The sequence below is a fragment of the Tachysurus fulvidraco genome, chromosome 1 (assembly GCF_022655615.1).
Source record: "Tachysurus fulvidraco isolate hzauxx_2018 chromosome 1, HZAU_PFXX_2.0, whole genome shotgun sequence".
Taxonomy (NCBI): domain Eukaryota; kingdom Metazoa; phylum Chordata; class Actinopteri; order Siluriformes; family Bagridae; genus Tachysurus; species Tachysurus fulvidraco.
In genome coordinates, this window is record NC_062518.1 from 40,893,805 (window position 1) to 40,915,838 (window position 22,034).

The 22,034-nt window shown below is 34.9% G+C and overlaps 3 protein-coding genes across 3 annotated transcripts in view; 1 reads left to right on the forward strand and 2 right to left on the reverse strand.

Annotated features, from left to right (window-relative positions):
- The window catches only part of LOC113645368 (titin-like), a 1,056,738-nt gene that overhangs the window by 593,919 nt on the left and 440,785 nt on the right, over nucleotides 1–22,034 (reverse strand). Inside the window, exons 8-9 of the mRNA XM_047818848.1 lie at nucleotides 19,921–20,187; nucleotides 19,489–19,764 (exon numbers count right to left, since the gene is read on the reverse strand). Of these exons, the coding sequence (XP_047674804.1) occupies nucleotides 19,489–19,764; nucleotides 19,921–20,187 (543 nt within the window). The remainder of the gene's footprint in view (nucleotides 1–19,488; nucleotides 19,765–19,920; nucleotides 20,188–22,034) is intronic.
- LOC113643804 (immunoglobulin superfamily member 1-like) overlaps nucleotides 1–22,034 on the forward strand; it is a 789,004-nt gene that overhangs the window by 516,935 nt on the left and 250,035 nt on the right. The gene's annotated exons all lie outside the window — the stretch shown is intronic.
- Nucleotides 7,888–17,675, reverse strand: LOC113643835 (platelet endothelial cell adhesion molecule-like). The gene is made up of 13 exons (XM_047818939.1): nucleotides 17,259–17,675; nucleotides 14,458–14,730; nucleotides 13,742–14,008; nucleotides 11,752–11,997; nucleotides 11,545–11,652; nucleotides 11,346–11,396; nucleotides 11,212–11,253; nucleotides 11,057–11,125; nucleotides 10,910–10,975; nucleotides 10,145–10,222; nucleotides 9,868–9,927; nucleotides 9,385–9,474; nucleotides 7,888–7,933 (listed from the first exon to the last, which is right to left on the reverse strand). The coding sequence occupies exons 1-12, from the start codon at nucleotides 17,581–17,583 to the stop codon at nucleotides 9,410–9,412; spliced, it is 1,650 nt and encodes a 549-aa protein (XP_047674895.1). The 5' UTR covers nucleotides 17,584–17,675; the 3' UTR covers nucleotides 7,888–7,933; nucleotides 9,385–9,409.

Below are 22,034 nucleotides of genomic sequence, written 5' to 3' on the forward strand. Positions count from 1 at the left end.
TGAACTCACATGTATTTTTTAATAAACACAAGCTTCATCATAATTCAAGGCAGAGGTCAAAGTGCAGGAAGCCAAGATTAAGTTATTGGACTTGTTCCTGATTAATTCTGGTTTGTTATAAACTCATTTTATTGAGTACGGGTAGTGTTTTAGTGATTGTTTCTGAAAAAAAAACACACACACACACACACACACACACACACTTTTTGCAAACTTTTTTATCTCATCCATCTGCTGCTATAACATAAGCGTACATATGTTTGCAAGAACCCTCTTGTTTACAAATCCTCTATTTTTGCACAATGTACTGTACAATATAAAGTATGCACACTGGACAGTGCTATCTTGTGTATTTGTCCTGTAGTGTTTTGTATTGTCTGTTTGCACTTATATGTGTCTCACACTGTTTAGACACTAGGTTACACATGATCTACCTTTATGTGACTAGGACAACTTAAATTAAGTCCTTAGCACTATGTTGTTTAATGTAGCACCATAGTCCTGGAGAAACATTGTTTCATTCTTTAATCCAAGATGGCAGCATGGCAGTAGCATGCAGTGGCCTCTCAGGATACAATATGGTGCCATTTATGTTTTTTAGCCCGACCATTGCTAGTACATGGACACCGGTGACAGAGACAGCGGTGTTCATGTATACGACTGCCAGAAATTAATACAATACAGAAATCATGCAACAACCAACCGGCTCTCTGTTTATTGGTCATTAGTTAAGTCAGAACCACTTAACTCTACATTTCCGAGTTGTTATAAACTTGACTCATTATTGTATGGTGGCCGAGAAGTGCAAAACAAATGAACAAATCCGAAAACACAACAACAATTCAGACAACCCAGAAACGGTAGGTATAGTTTGCGAACGGAAACTTAGCGATCATCGGACAAGACACCTGTCATTCACCTGTATATCTTGGATGACCGGTATCTTGTACAATGATCAATAGTTTTATAGTCAAGACCAAGACTTTGAAGGGTCGAGGCCAAGACCGAGTCAAGACCAGTGCAAGTCCCCACACTGCATAAAACATGATAAAATGGGGAATATGCATACGACTGGCACTTCTCTCATGTGTGGGGGTGTGTAAGAGGGAAGTTTTGATAAAATAATCAAAAGACATTGCAGATACAGTATGTGGGAATTTATCTTTTTCTTCTTTAAGCAAATAAATGCGAACAGCTGAAATTAACTTAACCATTTATTCAGAACTACTTTTCCATGGTTTGCCATCCACCTAACACAATGCAGGTGTTTCAGCAATAAAATTACAAAAATTGTAATTGGGAAAACCTTAAACATTGACATTATATGCCAAACCTGAGTGAACTGCAGTGGCAAAACACTCCTAACAAGCTCGCCACCAAGGATAAACATAAACTGTAAAAATCATATTCATTAAAGAGCGTATTTTTCAATGGTCGGTTTGAACAAAACCTCAACACGAAACAGCTTGTCTCTGGATGGGACATTTGTCCTCAATCATGACCCTAAAAATGGCTGGGCTTGAGCCAAACTGTTTTAAATGGGAGCAATATTACAACGATAAAGGAGTCCAAAAAGAGAAAGGAAAAAAAAAGGGGTGGGGTGGGCTTACTTACATGCTGATCATTTGCTTTTATTAATGTTATCAAAGCCAGGACTTTTTAGTCCCTTGTACAGAAACCACAACAGCTCTCTCTCTCTCTCTCTCTCTCTCTGAAGTGTGAAGTATTTAAGAGAACAGGAAGTGCTTTAAGGGCCTCACTAGATGCTTTTCACAGGGGTTTCACATTTCACCGTTTTCTAGATTTAACTCAACATACATAGATTTGGTCAATAATTTTGTCTATCACAAATTATGTGATTTCACTGGCATTAGCTAATTTGTAGTTTGTGTGGTTTTCAAATAAGACTACTAAGTAAAGCAGGTAGGTGACATGTGGACATAAACTGTATTGGGAAGGTGCACATCTACAGGATATATAGATGAGATTATCTACAGCAGCAGGAGGTGAGTCATAATGCAGAAAGCTAGAAGGTGCAGAGCGATCGTAGAACATCAACAGACCAGCAGGTCCAAGGGTGAGTGGAGTTACAGCAGTAAAAGTGTGTTAGGATCAGCAGTAGCTCAACAGACAACAAGAACAGATTATTAGGTAGGACAGGAGCATATTGTGCCTTTTGTGTAATTTAAAGCGTCATATTCAGAGTCATTTATAAAAAGTTCATAATTTAGTGTCTGCACATCTGAGCTCAACTGTACTGTGTGTCCTAGTGGCTCTGCTCGGTACTGCAAGTAAAAGTTGAGGTTTGAGCTTGTCTCTGGACGGGACACTGTCCTCAATCATGACCGTAAAAATGGCTGGGCTTCAGCCGAACTGTTTTAAATGGGAGCAACATTACAAATGATAAAGGAGTCTAAAAAGGCAAAAAACACTTACAATTAACAACACCAGTTATAATCTCTCTCTCTCTCTCTCTCTCTCTCTCTCTCTCTCTCTCTCTCTCTCTCTCTCTCACACACACACACACACACACACACACACACACAAACAGCACACACAAATTAATAAATGGAAATTAAACAAATACTTTGTATTTGGTTAAATTGCGGTCAGTGATCCTTACCAAACACAACAACTCCCCATTATTGTTTTTTCTTTGATGTCACGCTTGCCTGTCTTCAAAACTTGAGAGCCCTGGTTTCTTCCTTTCTCTCAATTACCCAGCAGTCAGAAGGGAGAAACCATCGAGATGTTTTAGTGCGCTATATGCATTTTTTGTCCCATTATACATTCATATGAAAACTCAAGATTAATGAGAGTGAGACAAAGGGCTAAGTTTAATTCAAGACTACTCCAACAATCAGAAATGGTCATCCTGGACACCCTCAGTACAACATACTACATGATACTACATTACTCATTGATTGTCTGTTGGAATAATTTGGAAAAGAATAGCTGAATGCTTTGGAATCGGCAGGAGGACACTGTACAGGCAGGAGGACACTGTATAGGCATAGACAGCAACTTGAAATTGGACCACTGGTCTTTACAAGAATGTCTGATGAGGACATGAAAGAGATTATCAGCAAAACCCTTCAAACCACTCCAAACGCAGGTGAAAGGTACAGTATGTATTAGGAGGCCTCAGATCATGCCACAGTAGAATACAATGCCGGTGTGTGAGACACTGCCTGCAATAGCTTCACCCAGTTGGACGGGCCTTCATCCGCCACCGTGCAATTCGACGGAGAATATACCATGTTCAAACTCCCAATCGATTATGGTATTGTTTTAATACACTCTTTTATCAAGATATGAAAGCACAAACTGTTACTGTACTCTAAGGCTTTTCATAGTCTTACTTTTGCATCCAACAGTTGACTAGAGAGGATACAGTATTTATATTAGTCATAAATGCAGTGTTGAAATCACTGTAGAATTTGACCGTTCATTTCATTTTGTAAAATCCAGTTTATTTAATGCAAGTTCTGGATGGAACCAGGAACCGCAGAGATAAAATAAAAAGGTTGAGTATGGTGCATAAAAATCAGGCCAGGAAATCACTAAAACAGTAAGTTAATTAACCATGGCTGCAAATCTTTTTGTAACTGTTGACAATTTTTCTCTACATAGGCATAAACTGGTGAGGTGGAGAATGGTCTTTCTTGTTTGTGTGGATGGCTTTAGTTGGACCATCATATATTTGCAGTGCCTCAATAACAACAGGGCTTCAAGTGTGTTGGAATTGGCCTCCCCCTAAGAATACGCCTTTCCCGAACTTTGGCCTTCCCCTAAGAATACACCACATAGGGGTTGCCCGGTATATGCTGGATAGAAGGGGGATAATAGATGCAGTGCCATTACTGGACACAGTGTCCACAATCAGAGGATAGAACCATTGAGGGCAAAAATGAACAGAGTTGTATCATTCCACTTCATTAACCCTATTTACCTTCAAGAAATATGAGGGCACATTGAACTCCACTAATGAACTCCATCTGTGTGAGAGTATGATTGTATGCGTGTGAGTGTATGATAGTGTGTGTGTGTGTGTGAGAGAGTATGATTGTATGCATGCAATGGTGTGATAGTGTGTGTGAGATAGTATGATTGTAGGCTTGCAAGGCTATTATAGTGTGTGTGAGAGGATGATTGTAGGCGTGCGAGAGTATAATAGGATGTGTGTGAGAGTATGATTGTATGAATGTGAGGGAAAGATGGTACAGTATGTGTGAGAGTATGATTGTATGCATGCGAGGGAATGATAGTGTGTGTGTGTGAGAGTATGATTGTGTACGTGCGAAGGTATGATAGTCAATGTGAGAGGATGATTGTATGCGTGTCAGGGTATGATAGGGTGTGTGTGAGTATGATTGTTTGCATGCGATGGAATGATTGCAGAATATAATCTGCAAAATAATCTGCATCAAAATATTAAATTATGGGTTCCATCATTTTTATCGAATCCAGATTCATTACTTTTCAAGTTTTTTCAGCCACATTTGTGGGTTTTCTTTCTTTAATGGAAGGGTACCAACAATCTTCTCCCCATCTGTATATATAGTGATTTGTGTTCATAAAGCCACAAGGTTAGTAAAGTCTGTTACTGATGTAGGTGAGAAGGTGAGGAGACCTGGGGTGTAGTCAGTGTTCACATTCATCCCAAAGTTGTTCAATAAGGTTAGACCTCTATAGCAGGAGATCTTTCACTCCAAACCATGTAATGACTATATTTATGTAGCTGGCTTTGTCATATATTATATAGCTGGCTTTGTTATCATGCTGGAACAGGTTTTAGACTCCTGGTTGAAGTGAAGGAAAAATTTTATGCTGCCATATTTAAAGATATCCAACTTCGTGCTACCTATTCAGGGAAGAATCACATATAGCGGGAGACGGCAGGGATTCCAATACTTTTGGCCACACAGAGTGCATAGGGACATTTTCAGACTTCTTTTTGCCAAAGTTAAGATATTTATTTTAAGTGTTAATATTTGGATGATTATTTCAATCAAATATGGACACAAAACTATTTTGTTACTCATAGCTACACATAATGGTTAATCAGTCACACAAAAGTAATCTAAGTAAATATAGATTCAATGTGACTGGGATGATATTTCAATGTATATAAATGAGGGTGCAAATGAACATATTCTAGTAACTTTAATGGTATTAGCAATGTTGAATTTTAAGCAGTGGGCAGTGATTCAGATGGAACTGTTAAAATCACTAAAACATATTTACTTTTATAATGATTGAATTATGCTTATTTTATAGACATAGTAATGTTTTTAACAACCTTTACATTTTACTCTGCTAATTACTTACCAATCATCCAGAAATTCAAGGCTTTCCTTTCCGGATGTAACACTGATGTTTATCGGCATCCTTGGGATATTCTCTCTCTAAAAGAAACTTTCTAAGTTCCTTAACCATGTAAAAATCCATTGTGAACAGATATCACTTGTAGATTATGAAGTTATTAGTGAATGCTGGTGAAATTGGAGAAACCCATGTGATCAGCATGTAGGATACATGGGGAGATCGGAGAAGTCACTTTAAAAAGGAAAAAAATTATATTTATTATAAAATAAAAGTGCATAATAAGCTGCAAAAAATAAACTTGAGAAAAAATGCAATATTAACTAAAAAGAAATGAAGAAAAAAAAACAATAAAGAGACAAAAAAGTGCAAGCTTTCTGTGTAAAATGGGGGGGGGGGGGGGGGTTTTTACATTCCTGTTGAAATGAGACCCAAATCTTTTTCAGGATATAATACAGAGCGGGTTAGGCATCACCAGAGTGAATATGGAGAACAATAAAGATTTCCAGTATTTTATTCAGCACTTTATTACCGAATAAAGTTATTTGGAAAACACACACACACACACACACACACACACACACACACACACACACACACACACAATTAACAGTCTAAAGCATCCGCATCTGATTACTACATTTTATTAGCCTTAATTAATAAATAACTTTCAGGGTAGTTAAAAAAAGAAAAGCAGTCATGAAAATAGAGAATTCAAAAGTATTTGAATAGCTTTTTTTAAGTACTGTAAATGAGTCTTTAGTTCATGGCGCACGCAACTGTTTCTTTGCAGCACGACGGCACTGTTCTACACGCACGTTCAAGGTAACGTGCACGGCGCTAGGCGCGTTCTCGCAACAACGTTTAATAAACAGTGATCTATTTTAAGCTGTATTTCAGCAACAGCGCCCTCTATGGTCACAACATACGACGGTCAGAATCACACCGGCAAGTGCCGTTCTGAGTAAATGATACGGATTAAAACCTGTGTGTAGTCACTGTGCAAACATAATTAACGGATACTTTTCTACCTCTTAGCTCCTGGCTGATGAAGGGCACAAGGAACCGTTTTAATTTTATATGATGAGATAAATTTTGAGAGACTTTTGAAGTGTTTATTTTGTCGAAATATAACATGAATCTATTTGCTAATGTTTAATGGGTTAGGATATTAGGGTTAGAATTTCAGTAATCTGCACTTAATTTGCTTTTGTTGTTATACAAAGTGAGACAGCGATGCTGTTGTGGTGGTGTTAAAATAATTAGTTTTATTAAGTCTTATTTCAATCTGAAATGTGATGCTTTACCTTTATGGTGTAAAACACTTTGTATGGCACTTAAATCTGTTTTTATTAGTTTACAGGTTTCATATGGATATAAATATATACACACAAACTGCAGTCATGTCTAATTACTGTTCATTTGTTTGTCTTTTATTCAGCTCTTACGGTGTTTTAATCGAAAATAAAATATATAAACATCAGTTAATGAGAGTAGAGTGCATCTGTTCAGCTGGGAATACTACAGTCTGTTTACAAAGGGGTGAAACTGGTGAGCATGTAAATCATGTCTGATCATGAAGGAAGGACAGAACATAAGAGCTGTTGAAAAAATAATGTTTATTGATGTGAATTCCATACATTACACACAATTAAAACTTAAGCTTTAAAATACATAAAGTACTGGTAAAAAGTCTGAAAAAGATTTCTGAGAAATAAAATTTAATGAATTAAAATATTCAACAATGGTGCTTAAAAAATAAATAAAACCTTAAAATATTTTGAATGAGGCCATTATATATTTAGAACTGAAATACAATAAAAATATTTAATATGAATGTACTTAATCATTTTGTATACTACTTGTATAGTCTGAGATAATACAGGCAACAAAAGTCCCAAAAGCAGAATAATAATAAAAAAGAAAAGTACAATCATAAAATACAAAATATAATCGTATATACCATAATTTAAAAAAAAATCCATAATTAAACAGCTAAAGTCAGTTGTTATTATTCCACATGCTGGAAATCAGTCTTTGAACCAAGTAATCAATAAAAATGAATCAAAAAGTAATCATATAAAAAGCACAGTGTCAGCTCAATACACAACCAATACTGCATGAATGGGGTTTAAAGCTAAAATCAAATTACTTTTACAATTTCATTCATAAGAAATAAATTAGTAAATAAACAAAAAATGCATATATAAAATTACACTTTTTGCAAAATAATAAAATAAATAAATGTACAAAAATATATATATTTTTAAATAAACTGTAATACTACTACCACCACTAATAATAATATTAGAATAGTAACCAGTTAACACATTGAATTACCAGTTAGTTATACTGGGTTATATGGAATAAATGTTAACCTGACAAATTTGTTTAAACCTGATCAAGCCATATTCCATCCAATATGTTTGGATGAATATATTCAGAAGCTGTTCTTCCAGGATTATTCAAATGATGACTTTATAAAATTACTAGATTTTTAAAAAATGCAAAAAGCTTTCCAGACACTACACGGTAAAAATTAGATTTCCCATTTTTCTTTTCTTTGAATGTTTCAACAATTCCTGGTTTGACAGTTTTCCTCATGGACCTACAAAAGGATGGCATTTTTACATAATTAATATAAATTCATTCATTAATTAAATTAGTTATTCATGATGATTACTATTCAGTGTGATTTGTCAATCATTTTATAAAATTGTTTTAAAAAAGTTCCATAAATACTTTATGTACTCATGTGTATATAACAAGAGATCATCCTGTACATTGTTTTATCCTGGTTTCTAGACAGTCAGGTCAAGAACTCAACATTGTAAGCCACGCTTTTGTTTTCCTTTAAACAACCCAATTCTTACCTCAGAACACCATGAGTGTAATCTATTCCCTGCAAGACTGCATGTGGGTCAATTGTAATTAGCTAAAAACAGTGCATGTCTTTCATTTGCATTTCACACATAACCCCTTCATTTATTATTATTCACTATCTGTAATTGTGTCCTTTTGTCTCAATCTCCAACACAATGTTTGCATTGCATACCCACAAATTCCTGTTTTGCTTTTCCTCTTACCCATCGTCAGTACTACCTCACTGAGCAATGAATCTGAGAAGCCACATAAATATATATGAGCTATTTTGCATTGACCATTTATAGATATTTGTGGGTGGGAAAAGAAGCTAACACTTACACATATGTGCAGTTTTGTATGCAAGGCTTTATACATCTTATATAGCATTTCCTGTTTTTTTATTTGAACATGCACACATTTATTCTGGAAACACAACCAGCCAGTAATGATTGTAATCTTGGACAAAAAGAAATGTTGGGATATGATTTGTTTATTTCCTTGTTGATAAATGTTCAATTTATCAACACGGAATAAATTCAAAACTCACTTCAATGACACTCAGTATTTTGTGCATTCAGCCCACACCACTTGCTTGTTTAAAGCTGTCATGTAATGGCAGTAAAGGAGGATGCATTTATATGTATTTATTTAATGAAGCACAACAAAGAACTAAAAACTAAGTACAAAAATGAAGAGCATAAACTGAAGATACAAATCAATAAACAGAACTTAAAGATTGATGCTAATGGAGAGTAACAAAACAGGTATGTGTTATCAGTGGCACACGAGACATGGTCATGATGTGCTGGTGCTGAGGGGTAATAAAGTTATATCACTAATTAGATTCTAGATTGTGGGCAGAAACTGGTAGGGAGTAGAGGCTAATTTACCTGCACACAATTGTAACGATTGTAAAGTGTGAATGCCAGTGTTAATACATTTTATTTAACATGTTTGTGTGTGCATGTCAAGTCTTGTGTCCTGTTCTTGATGCTTAACCAACTAACACCTTCATTCTAAAATCATTCTAAAATTCTAAGTTTAAATAAATGAAACCCAAGGGCTGGTTCAACAAAGGTTCTAATCATGGCTAAGAAAAATACAAATGAATATGTCAGTACTGTATATTTGATTTGTTCAAGTACATTTAAAAATTTTATTCATATACAGATATAACAGATAAATGACTCTCACCTTTCATTTCACCTTTTACCTTTCATTATCCTTTTTTGCCCTTCTTTATGACCTGGGCATAAGTCACGTCACCAGTTTCAGGTAAATCCTCTGAAGAACAAAAAACATGCATGAAAAAACCTTGTTACAAACAAAAGTTTAGAGCATTGCAACTGAATTACAGAACATTTTTGTATATTTAAGGTTTTAAATTATGATGATTACAACATTGATATAAAATCATTTATAAACAAAATGTCATTTGTTATGTGTGTTGATGCGTTATAACATTACCACTAATGTCATCACATTTCTGTCATGTTTAGATGATTTGTATTACTGTGCTTTTGCAAATTTGTGATTCCCTATAAGAGCATCTGTCATATTACTGAGTGAGCAGATCATGATTCCCCATGATTGAGATTCCCCAAATCTGTTTGCAATACTGTGATTTTGGGGAGATTGTTTATCTTTGTGTACAGTGTTTCTCTGATCTCATCTTACCTTTATCTGTGTTCTGCTTCAGTTCTGAGTACACAGTGTCAGCTCCCTCACTGCTCTTTCCTAGTGGGCAACAGTCATTGGTGTTTTTTATCTTAGCAAATGCTAAATCATTTGTATTAACCCCTTAAACTTCAACATCTACATAACATTTGACTCTATTAGTGTGACTGTAGTTACAGACTGATTCATAGCAGTTTCTGAATCTTATGCCTTAAGATGAAAAATTAGCAAATGCTACAAAGTGTTTAGCAAAAGCTTACATTTAATTTACACAGACCTTGTTTTCTCTTTGGTTTCTTTATTTGTTTCGTGTCAATTTCAGCATAAGTCACATCACTTGGTTTAGCATCAGACTCTATACAATGGAAAAGAAGCACTTTTACAATCCTTTAACAAACTTTGCAAAAATATAAAACCTTCACAGTCTATAATACAGTTCTTACTCATTTATTGTGATATGTCCTGATTTCCAAGATAATAAACTTCAGCAAAAGTGTTAAGATAAATATGTTGTAACCTGTGTTGTAACCATGTTACAGTCCTGAAGCCTGTTGCATGAAATGTGTACAAATCTACCCCATTAAACTGCTGCGTGTCTTGTGGGTGGAGCAGCAAACACTGAAGCTTATGGAATAATAACAATTTAAGTTTAAAAAGTCCTGTAATTCCTGCACAATTCAATTTATTCCATTAATTGTCTTCCTTCTATTTCAGTTTAAAACATGTGTCTGGAGAACACATTTGTACACACTGCACTTTTTGCATATTTATGCACATTGTAATGATGTAAGTGTAAAAATCCTCTGTTCCATCCAATTGACATATCACAGGATATGTGTAAGAATAAAAATGACACAAGCACAATATGTTACCTTTGGGTTTCATGTTTTTAGATTTAACTGTGGTGTTAACCACATCACTTTGTCTAAAAAAAATGTCATTTAGGCTGTTTTAATTGGTAAAGAACAGGAGCTAGTGAACATTATTTCTTACAATAAAAATACTCATGATATTTTAAACTAGTGTAAGTAGATAGCATTACCTTTATTGCACAGTTTCATTTCAATTTGGGAATATAACACATCCTGTGGCCCCCTGGCTGCATCATCTAACATAGAAATCAGTTCAGTTTACTGCAAAAGGCAGAAAAGTAAAAATTAAGAGTTATTTCTTTATATGGAGGCCTTACTATTTTGTTTCTTTTTTCTAGCCATAACCTGTGGGTAGACTGTATTGCTGGAGGCAGCTGCAGAATCATCTTAAATAGAATAAAACACAATATTGTCAGTATTATGCAGTCTTGATTTTAGTCACAGAAATGTAGATTCTATATGACCACCATACCTGTGGTCATGATAGCAGTATTTGCATATACATTGTCACCAACTATTAAAAAAGAAAATTAGAGATTGTGAGCAAAAAATATTAAATGGTAGAAAAGAAACAAATGCTGGTGTTTCTTGTCAGTACAAACTGACCTGCAGGCTGATTTGTGTCCTGATTCACTGCAGGAGATGGAGACTGTACACCTTCTCAAAAATAAAGCAGTGAACAAGTTAAACATTGCCTTTACACATACTGTATTTATATGTGGAGCAACACAAACACAACAAAAAGACCTAGAAAGATCATTATCTTCCTGAAAAAGAAAAGATACACCATAACATCTGTTATCACCTTTTTTCTTCTTGAAGAGCAAGAACAGGATCAGTAAGATCATTACGATGACAAACAGACAGGCCAAACTTAGTCCTATAAATAAACCAGTTAATCCAGGAGCTGAAACTAGAGAAAGAGTGGAACCTGAATATCTATTTAAACATTATATATTTAAATCAATTTTATTACAAATCTAACTAAAGTAAGGAGACATGGTTCTCTCACCTTTGACTGAAACCCAGCTTTTCGGTGACTCTCCTCTCTCTTGGTGTTTACAGTGATAGAAACCTTCATCTGACATTGAGACACTACTGATGATCATCTCTCCTGTAGTCTGGTTCTGGAGGATGGAATTATTTTTATAAAAATAAACACGAGACTCTGAGAGCTTTGAGCGATTTAAACAGCGTAAAATCAGAGGTTGTCCCTCAGTCACAGGCTGGACAGGACTGTCCAGGATCACATCACCATCTGCAGGAAACAGAAAGAAGACACTGAATATGAAGTTTGTAATTCTACATTATTACTGTAACATGCATGCCTTTATAAGATTTGGTAAACACATTGAATTCCTCTGTGAGATTTTCATGGATTGTTGTCTAACATGCCATTTTACATGGAGCAGAAAACACGACAGGGTATTTTATATTCTTAGAAAAAAAAGGACACTAAACTGTGCATTTCCTTGTCACTGCATTGGTACAGTTATTTTATCTATTCCTGGAAAGACATATGCAGTGATTTTTTTTTTTATATTACCCCAAAATCTTTTCATCTTGTACAACAAGAAAGAGGGAAAGTTGAATATTCTGAAAAAATCAGGCTAATGAAGAATGTTGATCAATATGATAATTATGACCTACTATTAATTCACATACACTTTTTTTCCAGAATTCTATTTTATTGGTGGATTCACGGCTTATTTTTAACAAGTCAAATATCATGTGGAATCAACAAATGAACTGATAGAAACAGGTGTGTGATCAGTAAATCAGCTTATGGAAAATATCAAGGTCTTGCAGCTGATACTGCTGTCATTCAGGTCTGCATGCTCCCCTGTCTTTCACACATTAACCTCATACAACTTAATTTACCTCTTTTGCCTTTCTATAAAGAGGTCAAACTTTGAGAAACTCTGTCGAAAAGTCGAGTTATTGCTCTTCAAAATTCAGAAAAGTTAAATCCCCTGGACATTTAAATGCACCAACTCAACTGTCCAAAGGATTTTCTTGCTTTATTTTAGCTTTTAAAATGCTGAAATTATGTGGAACGGAAAACAGCTGGGCTTAAAAAACACAAGAGGCGTGTTTTCAAATCCAGAAAATCGTTTTCACCCCCTCAAGATAAACTGAACCAAATACACGATTACCTTCGGACAGCTTTAAGGTATGTAAATGGGTCTATTGTGGATTATTTTAGTTTATTTTGTGATTTTAGAGCTGTTTTGTAAGCAGGAAGCACCTGGCTTTTAGCTCTATAGAGGGGAAGAGGCTCAGACTGGCATACAGTCATGTGCAATGTGTTCTGTAGTTAGAGGTAAGAAGTTATACAATTGATTTCTGGAGAATGTAGGTTTCACTATTAAGGTTTAGATGGAATTAAAGTTTTAATTAAAATTGTTTAGACTTTTTTTGTCTTCCAGCGTCTATTACTCTGATCTTTTACAATTTCCACAGTTGTTACCTTTATTTTGATACCACAATTATTCAAATACACCTTGTAGTTTTTGAGATATACTCATTTAAAGTCGATCATGTTATTTTTGAAAAACAGTCAGGAAAATAGGCTTAGAGCTTAAGATGAACATGACAGAAACTTAATAGCTATTTATAAATGTAGCTCATACAGTATGTTAAAGTGTTCCTCATTTACTCAGCTTATAAATATACATAACCATGCAGTTATGTTAACTACGACAGTTTGACTCAAACAGCAAGAGTCAGAGACCTAAATGAGCTGAAGCATCCAATACAGTTTGTTCATTTAAAGTAAGAAATATTAAGTAAACATCTGAAATTTATTGAAAATTGTCTGGAAATTTAATTTTAGAGTTTTTACTGCACTGCTGTCAATCACAAGATGATAAACTTTTCTTGTGATATTATTACAAGTAAGCCATAAATTCAATTGTTTACAGTACTTAAGAATCGATTTTTCTAAATGATTTGGTTTTGTGTATTAAATATTATTAATGAGAACTGATGAAATGACTCACTGTGCACTGTGATGTTAACAGAATTACTGCGTTCTCCAGATTCAGACTGACACCAGTAAACTCCAGTGTGTGATGTAGAGAGGGAGCTGATGTTACATGTAGATCCTGAAACTGATGAGCAATCGGACGATGTCTCACTTTGTGTGTATCGTCTCACTGTCCATCCAGTAGAGTCACGCTGGTCCTCACAGCTCAGTGAGAGAGAGTCAGCATTAAAGTGTTGAGTTCTGCTCGGTCTGATGATCAGAGACACTGGAGAAGATTCACCTGTTAATAATTATATTAATATTATTAGATTTCATTAAAGGTCACTAGTATATTAACATTTATTATTAAAAAGAAAGAAACTTAATATATTAAACTTTACATATAGCCTAAAAGATGTAATGACAATTTACTACATAGAATTGAGTGTTTTTCCATTTTTTGGACTGTAGTGTTGCATTGTACCAAAACTAAATCAGAAAACACAAACACACACCATCATCATCAGTTCACACACTGATACTCTAATCTCTGCAGTTTTTCACACTCAGTGGTTCAATATAAAAGTTAAAACTTCTTCCTCTTCACTACTTGAGCAACACTACAATACTTTGGTGCTTCTGAGGTAAATGTATTTGTTCTCTGTCTGTAGCAGCGTAAATATATCTTACTGTGTTTAACTACCCAGCTTTACTGTTAACGTGTTGTGTCCAGTGCGGTCTCTTACTCACCAGTAACATTTACCCAGAGTTCATCACTGTAGTCTGTGTAGTAGACTGGGTTTCCTCTTCCAGCTCTGCACCTGTACTGACCTCCATCAGAGACACTAACTGAACTGATGATGTACTGGTGTGTTCCTGTCTCAGTCTCAGAGCTCTGTGTGGGTTTGATCCAGTAAAACTTCCATCCAGCAGACTGTGGTGTCAGTGTACAGGACAGAGTCACTGTGTTTCCTGTAAACGCTGCTCCTTTAAGGTCTGATGTGAGTTCAGGTTTAGGTTTTTCTGTTAGAAATGAAACAGAAAAATGCAATCTTTACTGCACTAATCAACTCTACACATTGAAATCATGTTTGCTCGGCAGAACAATAACTAGGCCACATCTTTTTCTATTTTATTATTGTAGCCTAGTTAAAATAAAAGAGGGAAACAGCAAACATTGTAGAACTAGTTTGTAACTACATGATGTGTTTCTTTTATTTGTAGCCCAAAAATGCTATAATTATAATAAATATAAAAATACTGACTTCATGGCTCACTGTTGTGGGGGCAACAACAACACTGTACAGACAAAGCTGTTGTTTACACTCTTAGAAACACTTTTTAAGAGTGTAAACAATTCAATCATATACATGATATACATATGTATATATGACCCAAAAAATAATAAGGGAATGTGAAATGTTTGTGATGATGGTGAAAGTCCAAAGCGGGGTTCGTTCGTGGGCCTTTATTTCTACTGCTACAGCAGGCAGGTACAGAATAAACATCCGGACGAGCACAGAAGTGTTAACTCCTTTATCCACGGAAAAATACAGGTTACCGCTCTGAAACTCAATCAAAATCTTCTTCATTTTGACCTCTTAGTGCTTATTATACCGCTCTGATACGTCTCACCGCGCTGAAACTCAATCGGATATATATATATATAAGCCTGGGCTGCCAAATTTTGACTTCAGCTTAGAAATGAAATATCTTTCCATGAAAGCCTGATTAAATTCTAATGTTAATGCATATTTTGTGATAAGATATGAAGACCAATGTTAGATAATGTTTTCATGACCTGATTTGGTATTCAAATGGTGAGTATTTAAAAATAAATCTCTACATGAAATAAATGATATCAAACAAGGGACATCTCATTGAAAAGCTTCTACAAGAATTTACTTGAAAATATTTTTAAATCATATTTATATATGCCATTCTACATTTGGGAAGTGATCATTTCCCAATATTATGCAATGTGGGATTGGAAATTTATCAACAAAATACAACAATGCCAAATAGATGGAGATTTGATAAAGCCGATTGGGATAAATTTAACAGGTTATGTACTGATGGAATGGTGAATTATAGCTTAGATGATGATATAGATTATTACAAATGCAGCTGAAGAATCCATTCCTAAAGCAGAAGGTAAAGTAAGAATGAAAATTGTTCCATGGTGGAACGATGAATGCACTAAAGCTGTTAAAGATAGAAATAAGGCTTTTAGAGAGCTTAAGAAAACTTTAATACCTATAACTTTAATTAGTTATCAGAAGAAATGGGTTCAGGCCAGGAAGATAATAAATAAAGCAAGCTAAAAGGAAGTATTGGTAGTCATTCTGCTCCACAATAGGAAAGGAAACCTAATTAGGAGAGTTATTATGGGGTGTCCTCAAAAAGATGGTTGGGGTTTACAGAACTCAGAATATACCAGTACTAGTAGATGAAGGGAAAACAGCAGTGACGCAAGAAGATAAAGCGGAAATGTTAGCTTCCACCTTTCAAAAGGCACACAGCTCAGATAACCTAGGAATAAATTACAAGAGACGGAGAGAAGAAATATTAATGCAAAAACAGATAGTAAAACAGCTTTGGATGCTGCCTTTAATTTGTGGGAACTTAAAAGAGTCTTAATGAGGGTTAGAAGTACTGCTCCTGGGAAAGATAGAATCTGCTATATTATGATTAAACAGATGGATGACGTAATACTTAAAATAATTTTAGATCTTTTTAACAAAATCTGGAGGGAAGGACAATTACCGCTATCATGGAAACAAGCAATTGTAATCCTGATTCACAAACCAGGGAAAGATGCTACTATAGCGGGAAATTATAGGCCGATAGCTCTGACGTCTAACCTCTGTAAAGTAATGGAAAAAAATTATAGTTAATCAACTATATTATGTATTGGAAAGCAAAGGATTAATGGCTCCTTATCAGTATGGTTTTCGACCAGGTAGATCCACCCTAGATGTACTAATTAGATTAGAAACTGATGTTAAAAAGGCAATAGCAATGAAAGAGGTGTTAGTGGCAGTATACTTTGACATCGAAAAAGCATACGATATGGTGTGGAGAGAAGAATTGCTGTTAAAGTTGCAAAGAATGGGAATTGAAGGAAGATTTTATAATTGGGTGTTAAGTTTCTTAATCGGACGATCAATACAAATCAAAGTAGGAAATACAATTTCTGAGATGTTGAAGGTAGAAATGGAACACCACAGGGAAGTGCCATTAGTCCTTTATTATTTAACTTAATGATGTATTCGAAGGAATTCATCCAGGAACTAGATTTGTAAAGTTTGTTGTTGGCTTTGACGGTGCAAGTATTCGCAAAGGCCGGTGCTTTTTGGAGGCGAGTGGACATAAAGGCCAGTGTTACTTTTGGAGGCAAGTGGACAAAGATTGTGAAAGCTACTGGACCACTAGGGTGCCAATACTTTTGGAGGCGAGCAGACATGAGCATGTGACATGATCCGAATACTCGTGAGGTAGTTCCCCTCATTGTGCTGAGTGTTTTATATAACATTCATTAACAGACTCACCTGATACAGAGAGTGTAACAGAATCACTCTTCTCTGACATCTGAGAGTCACTTGTCCTCCTCCCTCTGCAGGCGTATTGACCACCATGTGAGACTCTAACAGAACTGATGCTGAACTCCTTTTTTGGGGAATATTGGTACAATGTGTTATTGTCCTTAAACCAGTCGTCCGTCCACTCAGTGTCTCTTCCTTCCTCTACATCACACCTGAAAGTCACAGCCTCTCCTATGAACACCTGAGTATCAGGGTTTATAGTCACTGTAGGTTTAGGACTCTCTGTAAGAAACAAACAAATCATTACTGTTTCTATTCTGTAGATAACCATTCAGAGTGTAGATACAGTATATCAGCTCACATGTAAATGATGAAACTCTGTCAGACAACAATCACCACTGATGAAGTAAATGTAGATCACAATTTTAATACAGACTCAGACCTAAAAATAATCAGGTTTCTATACAGACTGTATCTTCAACACAATTTATTGTCTGAAATACTTTGTGTTTAATAATCCTGTTTATTTTAATAAGATCAGACATCTTCAGAAATTCTGAATGTCAGCAAGTGAACAAGAATCTTCACATAATAGACACAGATTGAATGACTGAGTATAAATTGTTTATTTGATTTCATTGTCCTTTTACACGACTACTGAATGGAAACACACACACACACACACACACACACACACACACACACACACACACACCTGTAATTAATTCAGAACTCCTCTCACACACTCACTCTCTAATCTCTCTCATTCTCTCACACATCAGATTGAGTGATTCACTATAAAAGTTCGACCCTCGTCCTCTTCACTCATTCACAATCAGTCAGGTCTTGACATTTTGATGTTTCTGAAAGAGTAACTTCATCAGGACCCTTTTACAGACTGAACATCTTAAAAGCATTTTACAGGTTTTATTGACATTTTCTACCAAAGTTAAACTAATGTTTTGTCACTTTTTTATTTACCAGCTCACCTCACACCAGTCCTGCTCAGCCGTGTTCACACTGTCTCTCTTTAACTTTAATAAAATGATTTATCTGCTAGTTTTCGCTGTAAGTAGCTGTGTAAATGTTGCTATATTCTGACTGTAGTCACATGTTTATATGTTCAGTGTTGTACAGAATCACTTAACACAAAGTCTCTTACTCACCAGTAACAGTTAGTGAGAGTTCATTACTGTAGTCTGTGTAGTAGACTGGGTTTCCTCTTCTAGCTATGCACTTGTACTGACCTCCATCAGAGACTCTAACTGATCTGATGATGTCCTGGTGTGTTTCAGTCTCAGTCTCAGAGCTCTGTGTGGGTTTGGACCAGTAAAACTTCCATCCAGCAGACTGTGGTGTCAGTGTACAGTACAGAGTCACTGAGTTTCCTCTCAGTACATCTCCTTCAATGTTTGATGTGAGTTGAGGTTTAGGTTTTTCTGTTAGAAATGAAACAGTTCAGAATGTGAAGTAGTCTTTACTACACTAATCACTTCTACAGTGAAACATTATTACTGTCTCTGTGATGAAGCTAAACAACTTGTTTATTATTGTTTTAGATTTAGTTCTGTTTAATTTGGATAAAAAAATAAAACACAAAATGCAAATCTACACATGACTTATTTACTGTTGGATTCTGATTCCCTATGTACGATGGAACATGAATGAAGTCATGTCATTTCTATCAAACACTTTTACTGAATTTACTTGAGTAACTTTTATGATTTATTATATTTACACATCTTATACTCTTGTGAGTTCAGTTTGAGGGTTTTCTGTTAGAGAACAAACACAAAAAGTAATCTTTACTGCACTAATCAGATTTAAAATGTAAAGTATTGTTTTTGTCTCTGTGATGTTACTGATCTCAGAAAAACAATAACTAGACCTCCATCTTTTCTTAATATTATGTTATTTTATTAGTGTAGCCTAGTTACAATAATAATAAGAAACTAAGATACAGAGTAAACATTTGAGAAATAGTTTGTCACTACATGATGTGAATCTTCTATTCATGTGGTTTATTATCAGTAAATGATTTAAGACGTAAATAAGATGATTTACAAAACTGAACTCTTGGCAGGAATCAGAGCTTCTAACATACTGTGTGTTTCTCAGACAAATTTACAAATAAACATTATGTGTGTATAAAATACATGTTTAAAGCAGTTCTATACAAAATACACTTTTTTTACTGTTACAGAAACAGACAATATGTGACATAAAACACACTCACCTGATACAGTCAGTGTAACAGCATCACTAGTCTCTGTGTATCGTGGATTTGATGACTGTGTTCCTTTACATGTGTAAACACCTTTATGAGACACTTTAACATAATTGATTTTGTAGATTTTCTTTCCTTTAGCATCACTGAGTTCATTATTATCCCTGAACCACTGATACTTCCAGGATCCTCTAGTCTTTATCTCACATGAGAAAGTGACAGTTTCTCCAGTAAACACAAAGCCATGGTCATCTGGCTGTACTTTCACTTCAGGCTTTGGTCTTGCTATAGAAAGATCACAAAAATAAACATATCCAGAATCAAGTAAACATATTATATAGTTATATTATTACAAATAATTATTAAAACAATAAAATAATTAGGTTTTCATTGTTTTCCTAACATTAAACCTGTAGTGTAAAAGTAGAAAACATGACACACCTCTTACTGTAATTGTGGCTGGTTCACTCCTCTCTGAGTAGTAGTTTCTTCTGCGTGCATAACAGTCGTAACTTACTTGTCCTTCATTAGACACTGTCACAGTGTGTGTTTTAGTGTTTGTTTCTCCAATGTGCCGGGAATTCCCTATCTGATCTTCGTACCAGAGAAACGTCCATCCAGTGGACACCAGATTACATCTCAGAGTAACAGTGTCTCCAGTGTAGACGGAGCTCTGAGGAGTCACAGTCAAAGTCGGTTTGGGTTTTCCTGTTGATATAAAATGATGAAGAGATGTATTTGATTCACTTTTACAACATAACCAGTAATTTAGTCTCTGTGTCTAATTAAGCAATTAGTTACAGTGTTTATAAGATAAAATGTATTCGTCCCACAATGGGAAAATTACTTAATTGAATTTTTTTATTTGTAAAGTTTCCACAATGTTTATATGCAGAAAATTGTTTAAAAATAAAAAATAAACATTAAACTGATATATAAATGTCATTGAATTGCTCCAGTGAATTTCACATCTTTTATAAATTTATTCAAATTCTGAACCATATCACACACATTAATGTCTTTTTTCTTTTCTTTTTTCTTTCCTTTAAAAAAGAAAGAAATCTTATTCAGCCATTTAACTGTTCACTGTAAAATCAAAGTCATGAAAGTTTAAAATCACTATAACAATTAGGTAAAGAAAAATTGTCAAATTCATTTAAAATATTTGTAATAATTTAAATAATAAATCTTTCTGTAAATATCTACATTTTCAGGTCAATGTTTTGCAGGGCTCTCAAGTTTTGAAGACAGGCAAGAGGGACATAAAACAATTATGACAAAACACTAATACTTAATATTTAAATTAAAGAAAACATATTACATTATACAGTGTAGTGTACTTTTTGTAGAGATTTAATTACACAGAATTTATGATAAATTTATTATTTTATAAAATGTCATAAAGCTGGGGCCCCTGGCACCATCTCAGGGCCCCCAGTTTGAGGACCACTGGCCTAGACTACTTGTTCTGAGCAGGTGTTGTCAGTGAACAGGCTGTAAAACTATTGGCTAAGTTACAGACACTCATGAAAACCTGATACTGATTATCTGGGAAACGTCTCTAACAGCAGTCAAAATGTCATTGTTTGTGTCCAACAAGTTGTGAATTTGCTGTAACATTAAAACAGGAGATCATGACTTACTCTGTGCTCAGAGTGATGCTGAACAATTCCAGGATATGATTTTTTTTTTTTTTCATTTTTTGTTGCATTAAATCTTACCCAGATACAATAGTGCTATTTTCTGATTGGCTATTGTGTAGCCTCTGTTTTTGAGTGGCTGATAAGTGACAGGCTCGACTTAGAACTCCAGGGGAGACGCACTTGTTTCCTGCCCGGGTTCATAGAGACAGCGGTGCGGACTGATACATTTTGGGAGCTGCGGCATAAAACAGTAAGTTTAGTGAGAAATACCATGTGTGGTGGGAGAGCGTGACAAAAGACCGAAATGCGTGACTGTCACTCTCAATGTGTGACACTTGACAGCCCTCGTTTTTGGATGCTATGCTAACTCTATTGTATAACTGCTTGTCTGTTTTGCTTGTTGAAATTTGGCATGCTGATGTCTTGCCCAGGTCTCTTGAAAATGGGATTTTTAATCTCAGTGAGATTTTACCTGGTTAAATGAAGGTTAAATCAAATAATCAATAAAACTTCTGACCACAGCTCTTAAATGATGTCACAGGAATGAAGTCACACTTCCACTGAATTTATCTTATATTAAATATATTTTATTACATCTTAAAAAATAGTTACATAAATTAAAAATAATAATAAAATAAAAATGAATATATCAAGCTTTATAGTCACCACAGGTTTAAGACTGTTGGTAAGATACAAAAATCATTGTTTCCAAATATAATTTAATTTCACTTTTATTAAACAAGTAATGACATTTTTAAATTAAATACAGAATACATATAAGGACTAGATTTAGAACTGTATATCTGCTCACATATAAATGATTTATCTCTGTCACTACTGATAAAGTAAATGTGTCTATACTCAGAGTCACTGAGTTTCCTGTTAGTACATCTCCTTTAAGGTTTGATGTGA

What these genes read in the sequence shown, in the direction of transcription:
- LOC113643835 (XM_047818939.1), bottom strand. Translation starts at nt 17,583, where the DNA reads ATGGTTATCTACAGAATAGAAACAGTAATGATTTGTTTGTTTCTTACA. An exon ending in GGACACAAATCAGCCTGCAG is followed by an intron (nt 11,254 to 11,345) that starts GTCAGTTTGTAC and finishes CTTTTTTAATAG; the next exon opens with TTGGTGACAATGTATATGCA. An exon ending in TACTGCTATCATGACCACAG is followed by an intron (nt 11,126 to 11,211) that starts GTATGGTGGTCA and finishes ATTCTATTTAAG; the next exon opens with ATGATTCTGCAGCTGCCTCC.